Here is an 18,377-nt window from a genome sequence, read left to right as displayed (position 1 = left end):
CGGCCTCTTTGGCGGCACATTTGAAAGCTCTACACGCATCGCGTTCGGTGTCCTTTGAACAAACAGCGCGAACGGTCCCCTTTGTCGGAATTTTTGACGGCCATTCATGTGCTGCGTCGTTCTTGAGGCGGCACAGTTCAAAGACGACTATCACATATTAACTCATGCAACGGACACGAATAGTTTTGTACAGTTCCTTGTAGACGTTATCGGTATATAGGTAAGAGCCGGGCAAACTGAAAAAGGAAACCGCGAGTTACCGACCGATTAGTTCCTCCCAGCAATAGGCAAGATATACAAACATCTCCTTTGAAAACGCCTCTGGGACTTCATTACCGAAAGGAAATTATTAATTGACGAGCAGTTTGGATTCCGTGCCAAACACTCGTGCATACAACAATTGCATCGCCTCACGGAGCATATTAACTTAATAGGGCTAAATAGGCGGAAACCAATTCCGACCGGAGTCCTTTTCTTTGAAGTCGCAAAGGCGTTCTCCGAAATCTGGCTTAACGGTTTGATTTACAAACTGTATAAACCGGGTGTGCCAGACAGACTCATGCTCATCATACGAAACTTCTTGTCGAACCATTCGTTTCGGTATCGAGTAGAAGGAACTCACTCTCGCCCCCGTCATCGGGTGGCCTGAGTAGGTACCACAAGGCTCCGCGCTCTCCCCGTTATTATTTAGTTTGTATATCAACGATATACCCCGGTCCCTGGAGACTCATCTAGCGCTCTTCACCGATGACACGATTATCTACTACGCGTGTAGGAGGAAGTCGTCATTGCATCGGCGACTCCAGATCGCAACAACCACCATGAGACATTATATCCAGAAATGGTTCATTGACATCAACCCCACGAAAAGCATAGCAGTGCTCTTCAAAAGGGGTCGCCCTCCGAATACCACTTCGAGCAGCCCACTCCCTTTTTTTTCCTATCTAAGCTGATAGCCTTGAGAGGCTATAGGTATCAGCGTAACCGAATTCGTAATCGAATCGAAAACCGAACGACTATATGAGCTCACGGCGCTTAAGCCTGGCGGAGTTAATAACACTGACCCTACCAAGAATGCTTCGCAGAATCTACCACCGGATCGGAAACGCGACCCACTAAGAAGATCCGGCGAGAAACTCAGTGGGCTGTGTCTGTAGGTTAGTTTACTCGTCGAGCCCTTCGTCGCAAGCGACGGGTTCGACGAAAACGATGACTAATGCTCGAGGTACCTAAAAGCACCGTTAGTGGATCGGGAGGATACTGTACAGCATAACACGCAAGAGTCCAATGTACAAGATATTCGCGTTTATTTGTTACCGAAAAAATCGGCTGTAGCATTACAAACCCAATTATTTAGAGCTACTCAAGGTCGTAGGACTATAGAAAACTTTGGTTCTGAGATTGAGGAGTTGTTCGTAAATCTCACGATAGCTCAGGCTAACGAGAAGCGCGATGTACATGAGGTGTTGCGTCCTCTCAATGAGAAGACTGCAATTAAAAGGCTTAGTGATGGTTTGGCCGACAAACGGCTCAGCACCATGATTGCTTCGCGACAGTTTGCGTCCTTATCTGAAGTTATTACAGCGGCGGCAGACGAGCAATCTATGTCTTTCCGCCCACAAGAGCAGGTTATGCAATTTAGAGATAACCACAATGTTAAACGTGGAAACTACAGAGGTTTCCGAGGCCGAGGAGATAGCCATTTTATAACAATAAGACAAATTATAATTGTAACTATAATTGTTATGAAAATAGCACAGGTCAAAGAACTTCACATATCGTAAATCGAGGTAAACACTCAGGCAACCAACGCCAGCGTCAGCATTTTCACGGACGTCCGATGCGTTATCAGCGTATACAGTATCACACGCAAGAGTCCAATGTCCAAGACAACTTGCGCAACGATGACGCATCGGAATGCGAAAAAACGTGCTCAAGGGACACGACTGTTTCAGCCGCTACCTGCACCTAGTCGCCCGGAGGGAGCCGACGCCGAAGTGCCACCACCACTGCAGTGGCTGTATCGAGGACACGGCGGAGCACACACTCGCGTACTGTCCTGCTTTCGCGGAGCAGCGCCGCGTCATCGTTACAAAAATAGGACCGGACTTGTCGCTTCCGAACGTCATGGCTACGATGCTCGGCAGCGGCCAGTCCACTATCTCGCAGAAGGAGCCGGCGAAACGGGAGAGGAGGAGCTCTTCTTTTCTCTCGGCGCCGTGCCACCGCCGCCGAATCGGTCGTCAGAGGAGGGTGTTCATCCAGCTCCGGCCATTGTGAGGAGGCAGTCTCCTCCCGGTGATGGTCACGGGGAGACCTGAGAGGTTGAGGCTTCACCGCACGCTACCATCACTTTAGCGCGCTGGCATGACGGATGAAGAGGAACATGTGGAAAAGCAACCCAGTCGTCGGTGTATCGCGTTCCGACCCGGCAGGCTGGTTCTGACCCAGCGGGGTATCCCGTAACACCAGTGGCATCGCCCAGGCAGCCTGGTAGAGCGGCGACCGTCGTCGTTGGTCATTGACCGTCGCCTCGACGACCCGTCGGCCGTGCGTCCTCGGAGAGGCGCTGTGATGTTGTGATGTTGACCGCAGGAACCCCCCTACTTTGACTGGGTTCTGACCCCAGACGGAGATCGGACGTCGGGTATGAGAGTGCAGGGGAGTCGTTTAGTGCGGTAGGTCCCTAAAACTCTTTTGGCCTGCGGTCTGCTCATAACATCTGCAGATCGCCAAGTCCCACATACCCCGTGCGCCCCCTAGGCGCGTGGACCTCGTACGAGGTTCGGCTCAGGCCCAAAAAAAAGGCACGATAAACACGTCATCATTTGCCAATACGTCACTCATACACTATATATCCGCCTGCAAGTCACTTCCGTGCCTATTCCGACACCTCAGACATATTTCAACCATTACAGGCGGTCTACTTTTAGAGACCTACGCGAAAGGTGGCATGACAGCCGCTGAAAAGTTAATGAGAGACGAATTCGCTGCATACATGTACGGCGGAGGGAGGGGCCGGGTCATCAATCGTGCTGAATACTTGAGATGGAAGTTCAGAGACCAAGAACAGGTGAGAAAGAATAAAATATGTATGTATCAATGTTTCTTTTTTTATAATTACAAAGCTAAATTAATGAAATCGTGATCGATGTGGTGTTAAATGGCTGCCGGAACCCGTACATATCACAAAGGACATGGCATTTAGAGGCTGGGCAAACCTTTATCAGATAACAAAATTGTTTTAAACTTTCGGACTTTAAGAGCAAAGCGAGCTAAAAATATTAATTCTAATTATTGAAGTTATACTTCTTTAGGCGCGTTATGAAAAATTGATGAGAGTGAAATTTTACGATGCGCGCGCACCGTGACACAAAATTAACAGAAATGAAGTTGCCCACTAAATCGCTCATTACAATGCGACCGACGTAACTTGGCGAGTCTGAATATAGCCGCAGGTGAACTTTCGCGCATGTACACTCGTAAAAAAAGTGTTATTAGCATTCATTTTTTAGTAATATATAAATGACGAAATTATTTTTTAATATAATTCATACTAAATATTATTAAATTGTTAACGTTAAATATTTATTAATAATTATTTAATATTAAAAAAAAAAGAAATAAATTTAATAAAAATAAAGTATAACTTCTTACGCGCGTGCATAAGTACACGCACCCTTTTATATTCAACTCTGACTATCGCAGTATTATTTGTCGGAAATAATAATATTATTACATCCTCATCGGTTTTCGATATGTGTCCGAATTTTAAAGGTAGTCAAACGTTTTGAAGCAAGTTGAAATTACTTTATAATATTTCTTTACTTAAATAGATGCAGGATAAAGCGTGCTCATAAATAAATGTGTCTTTAGGTTGTACTTCCAATTGAAGCATCGCTCTCACCTTATGACCCGCTCGCCAAATGGGAAGATCACACCGCCTGTTGGCAGATGTGTTATAGAGGAGCTCTCGGCGAATCATTGCTTCATGTACTCATTATTTGTGATACTAAGGTGAACGGTATTCATGTTTATCACTACATACCTACTATAAAACAAAGTCGCTTTCTCTGTCCCTATATCTGTTCCTATGTATGCTTAAATCTTTAAAACTACGCAACGGATTTTGATGCGGTTTTTTTAATAGATAGAGTGATTGAAGAGGAAGGTTTATATGTATAATAACACCCATTAAATAGTGGAGAAATCAATAATAAATTACAGTTTCCGAAGCGAAGCGAGGGCGGGTCGCTAGTATATAAACAAAGAAATACGCTTAAACAGCAAATCGGACTACCAAGTTATTTCATATTTTCTTTTATACGGTTGATATTAGATACTAAAGCGAAGTTTTCAAATTATTGTATTGTCATTGATCCTTGATGCGTGTGCAAATTTTCAATTTAATCTGAGGTTGAACTCTGAATGTGGTGAAAATAACGTTCAAAGATTCCGTTACTTACAATCATTTATACCTACATACACACCAATATTATAAAAACACGTTAAAAATAACACTTTTGATTTGATTTCGAAGGGTGTGTACTTACTTGCCCTTAATAAATACCTAGTTTATAACATATTTAATGTAGAAGATTAGTTTTTGAAATTGATCTGTCCTAAACTAGCACACTGTATGAAAATGCACAAAATGTTTTTGTTTCCTTCGATTTTTCAGCACAATCTCGTGTTTTACAAATATTCCAAATCGATTTCATTGCAGCTACGACTAACTATCTATTGATTGAAATTACAGATTCATACAAGATTAGCTCGAACTCTAGTAAAATGTTTTCCGAAGCTGTCACTAGATGTCGTTGAAGGTGAAGAATATTTAGGTGTGTATTCAGATGAAGTGAAAACTAATTATAGAACAATAAACAAGATTTAATGACATGATTAAAACTGAGTTTGACCTCGCGTTTTCAAAATTTTCAATGTTATTAATATGTTTTTTTTTTTAAACTTAGATGTGTGGACGAGCTCACAGCCCACCCGGTGTTAAGTGGTTACTGGAGCCCATAGACATCTACAACGTAAATGCGCCACCCACCTTGAGATATAAGTTCTAAGGTCTCAAGTATAGTTACAACGGCTGCCCCACCCTTCAAACCGAAACGCATTACTGCTTCACGGCAGAAATAGGCGGGACGGTGGTATCTTTTTTTTTTATAGCTTAGATGGGTGGACGAGCTCATAGCGTACCTGGTGTTAAGTGGTTAATAGAGCCCATAGACATTCACAACGTAAATGCGCCACCCACCTTGAGATATAAGTTCTAAGGTCTCACGTATAGTTACAACGGCTGCTCCACCCTTCAAACCGAAACGCATTACTGCTTCACGGCAGAAATAGGCAGTATAGGTATAGATAGGGTAACCTACCCGTGCGGACCCACAAGAGGTCCTACCACCAGTAATCTTTAGGTCTTGAATTATTTACATAGTACATTCAGCAGAAGCGTTTTGTTTAAGATAGAAGATCTATGAAAGTCTTATGTCCTATTGTGTGATTTTCATGAGTCGTATATCTATCTATATATTAATTTATTTATTATTATTGTTATTACAACCTAAACGTTAAACTTAGTCTTTTTAGTTTGTTCAGAAACAGACTTTCTAACAACGCAGATCAGCGCTAGCTTAGTTATTAACGAATTGTTTTATTTTTATATTTTAGATAAAATAAAATACGAGTAGGTATGGGTAAAGCACAAAGTTCATATGCGCTTCTTTTTTTTTTAACGCTGGATATCCATTTACGGATACCCGGTCGAGGGGAATATCTCTATATAATTATATACCTAAACACACGCGAGGAAAAATATTAGCCCGTAATTTTCATGTGACGTACAGTTACTCAGATTTGTCTAACAGATTAGAGCTAATTGAAAAATTTTACAGAGTAGGTACCTATGGTTATGATGAACTATATCATAAATGAATCATTACAGGGGCAAGCTCTTTACATCTGGCAATAGCGTACAGCAATAACGAACTAGTACAAGATCTAGTTGAGGCCGGAGCTGATGTCAACCAGAGAGCCATTGGTGCGTAATTAACGAAGCAATTTTTATTTTATTTTTATTGCCCTTGTAGGCAGACGAGCATACGGCCCACCTGATGGTGAGTGGTTACCGTCGCCCATGGACTTCAGCAATGCCAGTGGCAAAGCCAAGCCGCTGCCTACCGCTTAATACTCTCCACAAGCCTCGTTTGAAGAAGGACATGTAAATGGACTCATTGTTTTAATATTTTTTGTTACTACCCTCAATCGACAGTTGAGCTCGGGGTCCGTCTGATCTAAGTTTAGTTAATGGAGTCCATGGACATAACTACGTGAAAGTCATTCGCATGAGATATGATGTCAAAGTCTCAAATTGTATTATATACCTAACTACTGTCCAACTATTAAAAAACGAACGCATAACTAGTACGTAGAAATAGGCAGAATGGTGGTTACTACACGTGTGGGCTCACAGTAGGTATTCTCTTCCAGAATATATAGAACATCCAATAGAAATGTTTTGAGAAAATATTAATTCAAAAATGGTAACACAGGTAGCTTTTTCCTACCCCGCGACCAACAAAGAGTTCCGCCAGCGCGACAAACAAATTACGAAGGTCTGGCATACTTGGGCGAATACCCCCTAGCCTGGACGGCTTGTTGCGCGAACGAAGCAGTCTACAACCTCTTACTAGATTCCGGGGCAGATCCCGATGCTCAGGATTCGTTCGGGAACATGATACTACACATGGTGGTCGTTTGTGATAAACTGGTATGCTTACTTCTATTAATTCTGTTCCATTAATTTATAAAAAAAACTCCTAAATTATTTGAATTAACTAACCCAATGAAATCTTTTAACCATTTATGGCAGATATACCCAAAATCAGAACACGTAAGAGACGCAATCGTTCACTGCTGAAATCAACTTATTTAACACTAGCGACCCGCCCTCGCTTCGCTTCGGAAACATTAAAACACATATGAAATCAAAACAAAAAAAAAAAATTTAAAAAAAGTAGCCTATGTTCATCAGGGACAATGTCGGCTTCTAATGGAACAATAATTTTTCAAATCGGTCCAGTACTTTCGGAGCCTATTCGAAACAAACAAACAAACAAATCTTTCCTCTTTATAATATTAAGTATAGATTTGGAGACTATGTTTTATGGTCAATTATATATGCATTTATTCACGTTTAACGTATTAATGATAACGCATTCATGAACAATACGAATTTTGAATATGTAGTAGGTATAATTAATTTGAAATTACTTTTTAATGAGTTCGAAGGCGATCGAACAATAAATAACCTGATGGTGAGTGGTAGGTATCTGTTGTTCACTAATGTCGAACACAGCATAATAGATATGTCGGTGCCAGGAAAAGCATCATGGGAGAATCTGTCAAGTTTTTTTATTTTTTTTTATTGCTTAGATTGGTGGACGAGCTCACAGCCCACCTGGTGCTAAGTGGTTACTGGAGCCCATACAAATCTACTACGTAAATGCGCCACCACCTTGAGATATAAGTTCTAAGCTCTCAGTATAGTTACAACGGCTGCCTCACCCTTCAAACCAAGTGTGTTGCAGAGCCACATGGTATGTGGTAGGTTGCAAGTATAATAGGTTTGGTAACACACTATATTTCAGAATGGTTCTTCCACATACACATCTGTAACACCTTTCGTTCTCTTAGCCCTATATTTACCAGCTTCACATTATAAATCCCTCTATCTTTTTTAACGATTTATTTTCCTATTTCTCAGGACATGTTTGGATATGCCCTGCGTCACCCTAAAGTTCCGGCCAGTAACGGTCGAATGAATAAAGCAGGTTTCACCCCACTAACCTTGGCTTGTCAGTTGGGTCGGGCCTCTGTCTTCAGAGAGATGCTGGAGCTATCAGCCAGAGAGTTCTGGCGCTACTCCAACATTACGTGCTCCGCTTACCCTTTGAACGCTTTAGATACCTTGCTGCCTGATGGGCGAACAAGTAAGCCTTTACTGTTTGTTACATTATCTTAATTAAAACTACTTTGCGGTTTAGCCTTGCATTTTTTACTTCCGTCTTTGTTGTCTTCTATTGATTTTGAATAATGAAAGATCAACGAATAACACCTTAGTTGTCCGTGACCATGAAAACTGTAAGCTGTTCAAAACGTAGGAAATAATAAATATATTGACAGTTAAAGCGCAAGATTAAACATAAAACTTTTATTTATGTCTACGTCTCGCGAAAAGGACGGAAAATTACTTAAGCTTACTTTGATTTTTTTGTTAAGTACAATAGAAAACAGAGACGAATTTTATTCTTAAATTAATAGAATATTTACAAGTTCGCAAAACAAGACGGATTTTCTTCTTTTACTTATTCTATTCTATATTTCTATTACTTAGTTGTTAGTTTAGTATGAGTAAGACATTAGCTGTGCCACTTAATCCACCGACACAACCCGCTGAGTTACTCGCGGGATCTTCTACGTGTGTCGCAATTCCAATCCGGTGGTAGAGGTAACAAAGCTCTGCTCTTGCTAGGGAAGGCGTTATCAAATTCTCTGCGATGCCTAGCCCCGTGAACTCGCTTACCTTTTAGCTGAAGCTGTAATAGCCGCTTGAGTCTAACGAGGCTAATAAAAACAAACATTACCCTAAATTACAGATTGGAATTCGGCTTTATTCATTATACTGAACGGAACAAAGCAAGAACACTTGAACATGTTAGACGGCGGTATCATACAAAGGTTGCTTGAAGAAAAATGGAAGACTTTCGCCAGGGTACACTGTATTACATTAATTTCAATTGTTTTAAAACTTTCAAGGGTAATGTAGATAATTACACACAATGTTGCCAGCGCCCCGAAACGGGTAAACATGGTCATGTTCACTGCGCTTGTAACACGATCGAAATATCAGGAACCTCATGTATCACATACGTTACTCATCGCAGTATGAACAAGTTAAATAACAATATATACGTTAAGTATAATTGGAACGAAGTTCCTTATCGCGCGTTGTGAAAGGGGGCTAGACGGAAAAAATTCTTACGAAAAGTTGTCACGACACTTTTTAGATCCGTCATTCTGACCAATCAACGTGTAGGCGCTTATCGCGTGACATTGCTCGTATCCGATTGGTCCGCGTAATGAGTACAGTTTCTCGAGATAGCGTTTCAACAATAGTAATTTAGTTCATAGTATTGTTTTTTCTTTCTTCATAATGCCGTAATTTATTATTATAACTTAAAAAAAAATTACAATTCCTTCGCTAATTAATCGAAAGGAACTTCGTTCCATCCGGGTGTCCCTTGACACCTCTGAAGTTTTTTTATGATATTATTAAACAATAACATATTAAACTATTGAAATGATGATATGAAAATTGAACATATTAAACTCTTTTTTCTAGACGAAATTCCTCAAACGTCTCCTCATACTGATGCTGCATCTTCTCCTGCTCTCCGTTTCTGTGTACCTACGTCACAGCAGCGCAGAAGCTGATGCCCACCCCAACTGGGGCTTGGAGATCAACGACGCTAGAAGCGGACTGAGACTTGCCAGTGAACTTGGGACTATATTGAGCACATTGTGTTATATTATACTGCAACAAGGCGACGAGCTAAAGAATCAAGGATTGGTCGCTTATTTTAAGCAGTTGGTAAGTTGTACACACACAAACACCTGCAATCGCAGCATTTCGTTGTGTTAACTTATTGAAGTGAAACTTCTAATGCGACTTCCAACAAGGTTGCGTTAAACGTTTAACGCTACCATACTAGAAAGAGACAGAGCGAGAGTGAATGCGTGGCACTCGAACGCATGGGCGTAGTATGCCTGTCACAGGCCAACGCGAGCGTTATCAACGAGTAGCGTCCAATATTCTAATGAAGTATTTAAAATATATATATTATAAATGTTGAGGATCTCTTATACACAGCATTCCGCATTACAACAGCAATCTGATTTAAGGATGAAAAATAAAGAAAACCACAATACTACACATCGAAAAAGAAGTTTCACTTCATTCACGTGCACCAAATTGCACGCGCGCCGTTTTTGTCACAATCTAACAATATCACAAGATTAGTAACAGTATCTTTTAAAAAATATGACAAGAAAGTAAAATAGTTACTAATATTTCTTATCTTTATCGAGTTATCTCTATGTCTCTAGTGAATAAGCTATTCCAGATTATTGCCTTGTATTGCTTGTTTTTTTTTTTTGACAAACAACTATGGCGGTCTTGACTAATGTCCCATTGAGTTAATAAACTAAATTCGTTAGATTCGACCATCAGAGAAAACTAAGTAAAAAGTTTTCTAACTTCACAAAATCAAATTGACAATCAGGTGTGCGAATGCTGTGTGCGAGCTACAAAAGGAGAAATTTTAGCGAATCGTTTATTTTTAGATTCACGAGCCGGCCAAATTTATATTTTTGGCGTCAAACATCCTTGTGTTAGCGTGCATACCGGCCAGACTCCTTAAGGAGACCAACGTGGAGGAAGCCATACTGCTTTTCCTGCTGCCGGGATCGTGGTTTTTGTTGATGTTTTTTGCTGGGTAAGGAGCGGTATACTTGAAATACGCATTGCTTTTTTTATTGCTTAGATGGGTGGACCTACGAGATGGACCGAGGACCTGGTAAGAACCGCTGGGTCACGTTGGATGCAGGTGGCAACGGACCGGCCGCACTGGAGATCACTTGGAGAGGCCTATGTTCAGCAATGGACAGTGGACAGGCTGAGATGATGATGATGATAGATGGGTGGACGAGCTCACAGCCCACCTGGTTTTAAGGGGTTACTGGAGCCCATGGACATTAACAACGTAATATATATAAATAAAGATAAATAACTAGAACGAATATTTTACGCCATACGAACTTTCTCTACCACACACAACATAGTGATTGGTTTTTTATTAATTTTTTTCTTTCATAAAAAACTTAAATACATATGGAAATTAGGAGAGTTACGAAAATTTGCTTAATCATTCAGCTACTCTAGATATAAACATAAGTATTTTTTAGTTCGAGATACAACTATCAACATCGTGACCTATTCAAACACCTTGTCTAGAAACATCTACTTAGTTAATAATTGTTAATTCTTTTCTCTATACGCAAAATACATGATTGAAATTAATGAAAGTTCACTTGCAGCGCGGTGAAATTGACCGGTCCATTCGTGACAATGATCTACAGTATGATAACAGGGGACATGTTCACGTTCGGTATCATCTACTGTATTGTCCTCTTCGGCTTCTCGCAGTCATTCTACTTCTTGTATAGAGGTTGGTGTTTCTTTTAACTATTCTAAATACAGATAATCTATATATTAATACGTGAAGCAAAAACTTTGTAGTACCCCTTTTTACGAAAATTGCGCGGACGGAGGAGTATGAAATTTCACACACTTATAGAGAGTATAGAGAAGGAGTGCAGAATGTTAATATTTTTTTTTAAAACTATGCATAAATATACATTAAATCAATAAAAAAATCATTACACACGCTACCGTGTATTTGACACACACACGCATGCATACTATTTGTTTATTATCAAACTTTTCTTATTGCTTATAGTCTGAGGTCAAACTGAGAATAAATTAAATATTGTTTGTCTTTATTAATATTTGTCTAAAGTGTAGTGTTGGCGAATTCTGTAATTATAGAATTATAAAAATTATAGTCGAATTTCGACTACTGGGAGACCACTAGTACGTGATAAATGGCTTACTCAACGCCATTGACAGTTGATAAGTCGCTCGGTGACTTTTGATTGACGAACAAAGGCTCGCGTTGCTTCGCGAAGCCTTTCTATGTCGCAAACGCAGAACCACTGATCAACAACGATTTCAATTAAAACATGGTTTACTCAAAATTTCAGAGAATTTATAGTGGCATATAATTATTTATTAAAAATATAAAAAATCATTAAAATCTTTGACATACTTGCTGACATACATTTCACTAATAAAGTCATCTTTTAAAGTTTCACAAATTACTTACAAACTTTACTCACTGAGTTTCTCGCTGGATCTTCTCAGTGGGTTGCAATTCCGATGCGACTGGTGAAGATCAGCCAAGAACTGCTCTAGCTAGGGCAGACACTAGCAAACTCTCATATAGAGCCCCGCGAGGTCACCTACCCGTCCGCGCGTAGCTGGAATCGCCCCTTAAACTAAAACAAACTGATTACAAAAAAATCTCCATAATAATATATAAATCTACAGTGGTTTTTACGGATGTTCCGTTATAGCTACTGAACCATGGATCCGATTGACTTGAAACTTGGTATCCATGTAGAAAATACACGCACTTAATGGATAGGTTAATATTTATATGAGTGTTGGACTCCCTAATAATAATGACAATACATAATAATGTTAATTTTAAATGCCCAGCGAAGCCCAGTACGGCTAGTACTCTATAAAAAAGTCTATCCTTATGTCTTTATCAGTTTCGTTACACGGGCGTACTGATTTTATTATATTTTTCAATAATTGAAGACTCATCAAAATTCTGTCCAGCGTTAATATTATAAGTCATAACCTCTTTTCCGAATTGATGACAGAATTTAACGGACACAAAATTGAAAAATCGATGTTTGTATAATTTTTTTTATTTTTATTTTCAAAACGTGCGCAGGTTTTCCAAACGTACAGTCGACTTTGTACTCGAGCTACCCCAGCACGTGGATGGCACTATTCCAAATCACCTTAGGAGATTACAGCGTAAGGAACGTTTAATATATTTTAATACACACCGGTTTTCAAGACGGTTAGGTATTATTAATAGTGTATTGATCTTAAAGTATAAAAGGCAAGATATATGCCGGAATCGTTTCTAAAAAACGGAGAGAATATACAAAACTGAATTCTTAGACTAAAAACAAGGTTTAAATTCAGCAGACAAATAATAACAGAAATTAATAACGCCTTGAAAGACAGTGATTCAAAGCCATGAAGTAAAACGCATGCATGAGTGATGAAAAAGCAATGCTATCGATAAATTATATTATCTAATGCTTAAAGCGTTAGGCGTTGTAATGCGTTTCGGTTTGAAGGGTAGAGCAGCCGTTGTAACTATACTGAGATCTTAGAAATTATATCTCAAAGTGGGTGGCGCATTTACGTTGTAGATGACTATGGGCTCCACTTAACATCACTTAACATCAGGTGGGCTGTTAGCAGCTAGTCCACCCATCTAAGCAATAAAAAAAAGCACTGCACGCAAAGAAGCATGCGCCAGCTACCTTTATATTACATTGCGGGTTCAATTAATTTTGACTCTCTACAACCGTGATTAACTTAGCGTAGCAAAGAGCTATCCATATGCGTTTTATTAACAGGATTTAGCTTCGAAAACAATTCCTATACAGCCTTTATAGCTTTCTCTTACTGAGAATCGACACGAGTCTCAGAACTTCATTGATTTTTTTCCAGTACTCGGATCTCAGTCAGACAACATACCCTAATCTCTCGAAGACTGTGTTCACGGTGTTCATGATATTCGTGCCAATTCTACTATTGAACATGTTGATCGCCATGATGGGGAACACGTACGCCCACGTCATTGAGCAATCCGAGAAGGAATGGGTCAAACAGGTAATTATAGGAATTTTTCCTAGTTCGCGTCTTCCTTTGTATTTTTAACGGGTAGGCCCCCTACATTTTTTCCCAAGACTTAAAGTAAATTAATTGTTAATGAGATGTACATAATAATATATCGAAAGTGAGTTGATTGGGTAATTGGTACATCTAGCTATCTCTCTCGCACGCCCTTTAACAATAGCTATGACGTCATGAATAATTTCGTCGACTACCTACCTACACTGTAAATATTAATTTTATTTTGCTGAAATCTTTTTGCTTTTTTGTTATTTTAACATTTTGTGTAACATAAACATATTTTTTTTATTGCTTAGATGGGTGGACGTGTTCACAGCCCTGGTGTTGAGTGGTTACTGGAGCCCATAGACATCTACAACGCAAATGCGCTACTCACCTTGAGATATAAGTTTTAAGGTCTCAAGTATAGTTACAACGGCTGCCCTACTCTTCAAACCGAAACGCATTACTGCTTCACGGCAGAAATAGGCGGGGTGGTGGTACATACCCGTGCGGACTCACAAGAGGTCCTACCACCAGTAAAAAAAAAACTACTGTGTTATGACCAACGATCCTATGGCATTAAAGTTGAATTATTCCAGTGGGCGAAAATTGTGGTATCACTAGAGCGTTCAGTGGCCCAGGATGACGCACATAAGTACTTGCAGGAGTATTCTATAGGACTTGGGCCTTCCGACGATCCGAGATACGAGCAACGAGCGGTCATGGTCATCAAGAGCAAAGCTAAAACTAGAGCGAAACAGAAGAAAGACGCTTTAACTAATTGGAAGGTTTGTTGGAAAACTTTTTTTGTATTATCTTCGGCTTTCGCAAGCCTTGTTGAATTATAACAACTTTTATAGGCTAATCTCGTAAGTTGACTAATTGCAGACTTGTGTACTCAGTTAATTCGATGTCAGAGTTAAGGAGCACATCGCCCGGTCACCGCCCTCGCCGAACCCGTTGCTTGCGACGAAGGGCTCGACGAGTAAATAAACCAATAGACACGCCCACTGAGTTTCTTCTCAGATCTTTGCAGTGGGTTTCCGATCTGGTGGTAGATTTTGCGAAGCACTGGTCTTGCTAGGGTCAGTGCTAGCAACACTCCGGCTTGAGCCCCATGAGCTTACCTACACGTCAAGGAGAAGCTGAAATAGCCTCTCAAAGCTATCAGCATAGGTAGGTAAAAAAAAAGGAGCACATCGCAGTGTGAAATGAAACGTAAAAGTCTGGATTTTTTTTAAAGAAAATAGACGGTATAAATAGGTCCACAACATTCAGATGTCGACGAATAACATCTACTTACACTACGAACGACTACGAAAATTATAAAATATACGAAACTGCAGAATAATGCCAATAACAATGTCAATGACAAACACGAGATTGAGTCGTAAAAATAGTTTTAATGAAATTAAATTTATAATTGTTTTTTCCTGCTTAATCCTAGATAGATATACATATTTGCTGCAGGAAAATATTATAATATTGCAATTTTTTTATTTGATGCGGGCAACACTTGTAAGTCCTTTTGGTCTAGCTTTAGCATTATTAATTTATACGAACGCAGTACCTAAAATCTACAATGTTTATTTAAATGAAAAATTATTTAAATCGAAATTAGATGAAGTTGATTAATCTTAGACTTTAAGTAATTGGGATGCTATGGGATCAAATTAAGTAAAGAAAAGTCTCAGTTTATCAAACATTTAAACCTGAAGAAACATTATAGGTATTAACCAAATAAAATAATACGCCCATTATGTGCACCGGTTTGGTTTGTCACCACTCAGTCGGGCTCGACACTTCGAAGATATAAGCTTTGGTTGTATTCAGTTTTATTCACAGTTGGCTAGTTGTTTTATTAAAATCTTTGATCAACAATAGTTTATATAGTATAGTAATAGTAATAGTAGGTATATAATATATATAATAGTAGTATAATAATAGTAATAGTAACTATTGTTGATCGAAGATTAAAACACAATGTCACCGTTTTATAGCACGTCGGTAAAGTGACAATAGCAGAGTTGAGAAGACGCGGTATCAGCGGTGAAGAGTTACGTAGATTGATGTGGGGCCGTATTTCAATTTCGACACCAACAAAAGCTCCCTTGCCGTGAGTATTTTAAATGAGGAATAATATCTATCTATCTATCTATCTCTTAGGTTTATGGCGTTTCCTTTTAGATTTCGCCAATTTCAAGTGTATTTAATACTCTGCTTTCTATAGCGGGCTTCGTGAACGAGCAAGGTCACAGATATTCACTAAGAATTAAGTGAGTAGCTAAGAATGTTTGATGACAGGATCTCTGTTGATTTACCTTTAGAAAAACTAGTCTTTTGCCAACAAGAATTAAAATGTCATCAAAGTCCAGGCACAGAAGCTTTTTTGGCCATAACATCAAACTTCATAATTAATAACTAAGCAACGGGATAATGAGATAGCTCTTCAAATAAAAAAAACTCATTGTTTAATTACTACCCATTGACAATACTACCTACGTAATAAATAGACAAAATCTTTCTGTCAAATTTTTTTTTTTTAATGTTGTAATAATTTTTATAGATTATCATTTTAACCGCTTTATACCTTTTTATGATTAAATCATCCTAAAATCACACTGACGTAATATAAAAAATAAGGGTGCGTTGAGAATCCTCAATTTAGAGCAAAAGGTATTTCCGAATTTCTGTTTTGAAGTTGGTTAAAATTGTGAAATAGACCTCAAAGGAAGGCTAGGCTGTGACCATTTTTGTAAATTGATTCAGATAGGCAAACAGCCTATTGCTATGTAGGTAATATGATTCCGCCATCACTTTTATAACTCAACAGACAGCAGATCGCCAGTAACCAAGCCAGGCGCTATCGACCCCTGTCATTATAATATTAGACCTTTGTGGTGGAATTCAGTTTTGAAGGCCACAAATTATGTAAATGAATGATTCATGTCTCAAGGTCAAGTGAAGCTACAGTTACATTACTAGATGATCTTGCCTATCAGGTTTCTGTTATGTCATGCAGTTTGAATCTATTCTATAGGCGAAGAGTCCCAGCCCCGCCTCCAGACTGCGTGGTTTCGTCAGACGTGGGTTTAGCTAGTGACGTAGGGAACGGTGTAGCACCAGCTCTCTCGTCAGCTCTCAACGTCATGGCCTTCACTCACGAATTAGACATTGGCACTACTGGTGAGATTTTTGAACAGATATTTTAGATAAAGATCGATAAATATAATTAATTGTACCTTTTGTAACTTAGGTTCTTTTGTACTCATTAGGCGAAACGATCATGGGTTTCTTTTGTTCCTGCAGACAAATAGACTATCTCACGGCCCACCTGTTAAGAGATTACTAGAACCTTTAGATTTCACTCCACAATTCCCATTTACGCTAAGATATGTTGTGAGCGATTGATTAGACGTTTTGAGTTTAGTAGACGACAATGCATTAAAACTTTAATCTGGTGTCTCGAGGTTACTATTAACATATTTTTCTTTTCACTGTGAAATGGTAAAGAAATTTTCTAGAAATCAAAAATGGTTTTAGGTTCTGATCAAAAACAAACTACACCGGACTTGTTGGTCAACGGCAAAACTTCCAATGCCCCAATCTTAACTACCGGTACCCAAATGCCAAAAGTTTCAAGCAAAACTCTCGGTACACCAGTGGCACGTATTGAAGCATCTTCACTTAAGACGCCTTTGGATGTTAAATTAAACCCAACAACATTGACACAGTCCACGGTTCAGGGTAATATAGGTAATGTCAATATTCCTATAAGTGGAGTGAAAATAACAACAAATGTTGGACAAAACTCCGCGGTAGTACCTGAGATTCAACAGTCGAATGAAAATCAGAAACCTGGTAAGTCTATACGATCGGAAAGCTCCCAAATAATACGATACGATTGACACCTATCTGTAACTACCGTATTTTAACTAAAAATCTAGTGATAAATTAAATAATAGTTTAATAATATAATAAAAATCAAAAAAATAGAAAATAAATTTGAATTAGAAATAGTGTAAAAAAATTGTGAAATAAAAAATTATTTTATTGTAAAAAAACGTGTTGTGCTTTACAGGATATTATCATCTACTCATATCTGTTCATAAAATATTTATAACTACTGATACCATGCACCCCACGCTTTTTTACAATAAAATAATATTTTCTTACACTATTTTTAATTCAAATTTATTAAAATTTATTTTCTATTTTTTAGTTGGATTTTCTATAAAAGCGTATTTTGTTCGTTTTTTTTAAACTACTATTTATTTTTCATTTTTTAGTTGAATAAAAATTTTTTCAAATTTTTTTTTAATTTAAATTGTCATCGGTCCTTAATAAGTATACCAAATTTCGAGCTTAGTTAATCCGACGTTTTGAAGGGGGTCAAAATCATGTTCAAAGATTCCGTTAAAAAGGTACATACGTCTGAAGCTAATAAAAGCGTATTAAAAAATCATAATTTTGTAGAGCAAGTACACCAAGATTATCTGCGTGAACTCATAGTTCTTGCTGAGAAACCTGCAACCACTAATCTTGAACTCAAACAACTTGCTGAGAAAGCGGCTGATCTGAGAGATGTACCGGAAATTGATATTAACATCAATGTGAGTTAGGCTTTTTTTTTTTAATAATTTTGCGCTGAGTGCGCCTCCTTGAGTGAATCCTTTTTATTTATTTTCGCTTTTATTATTTTCCTTTTCAAAATAATCAATTTATATATTACTAGCTGACCCGGAAAACGTTGTTT

At 38.7% G+C, this 18,377-nt stretch overlaps 1 protein-coding gene and 1 long non-coding RNA gene across 4 annotated transcripts in view; one reads left to right on the top strand and one right to left on the bottom strand.

Annotated features, from left to right (window-relative positions):
- The window catches only part of LOC101737437 (uncharacterized), a 63,083-nt gene that overhangs the window by 27,303 nt on the left and 17,403 nt on the right, over positions 1-18,377 (top strand). For 2 of the 3 annotated variants that reach the window (XM_004925264.5, XM_062674347.1), the window contains exons 3-19: positions 2,919-3,073; positions 3,877-4,017; positions 4,760-4,841; positions 5,957-6,052; positions 6,564-6,781; positions 7,778-8,003; positions 8,670-8,785; positions 9,416-9,664; positions 10,417-10,568; positions 11,170-11,300; positions 12,657-12,742; positions 13,454-13,615; positions 14,221-14,409; positions 15,622-15,737; positions 16,662-16,807; positions 17,165-17,482; positions 18,098-18,234. In XM_004925264.5, coding sequence (XP_004925321.1) covers positions 2,919-3,073; positions 3,877-4,017; positions 4,760-4,841; positions 5,957-6,052; positions 6,564-6,781; positions 7,778-8,003; positions 8,670-8,785; positions 9,416-9,664; positions 10,417-10,568; positions 11,170-11,300; positions 12,657-12,742; positions 13,454-13,615; positions 14,221-14,409; positions 15,622-15,737; positions 16,662-16,807; positions 17,165-17,482; positions 18,098-18,234 — 2,720 coding nt within the window. The remainder of the gene's footprint in view (positions 1-2,918; positions 3,074-3,876; positions 4,018-4,759; positions 4,842-5,956; positions 6,053-6,563; positions 6,782-7,777; positions 8,004-8,669; positions 8,786-9,415; positions 9,665-10,416; positions 10,569-11,169; positions 11,301-12,656; positions 12,743-13,453; positions 13,616-14,220; positions 14,410-15,621; positions 15,738-16,661; positions 16,808-17,164; positions 17,483-18,097; positions 18,235-18,377) is intronic. The other variant, XM_062674348.1, reaches the window with a different exon arrangement.
- LOC105841507 (uncharacterized) lies at positions 15,005-16,125 on the bottom strand. The gene is made up of 2 exons (XR_009975806.1): positions 15,943-16,125; positions 15,005-15,198 (listed from the first exon to the last, which is right to left on the bottom strand). It is a non-coding gene; the product is annotated as an uncharacterized LOC105841507 (long non-coding RNA).

The sequence above is a fragment of the Bombyx mori genome, chromosome 20, assembly GCF_030269925.1.
Source record: "Bombyx mori chromosome 20, ASM3026992v2".
In the NCBI taxonomy this organism is placed as follows: domain Eukaryota; kingdom Metazoa; phylum Arthropoda; class Insecta; order Lepidoptera; family Bombycidae; genus Bombyx; species Bombyx mori.
The sequence above is the reverse complement of the archived record's forward strand: the minus strand, read 5'-3'. Positions and strand labels throughout refer to the sequence as shown.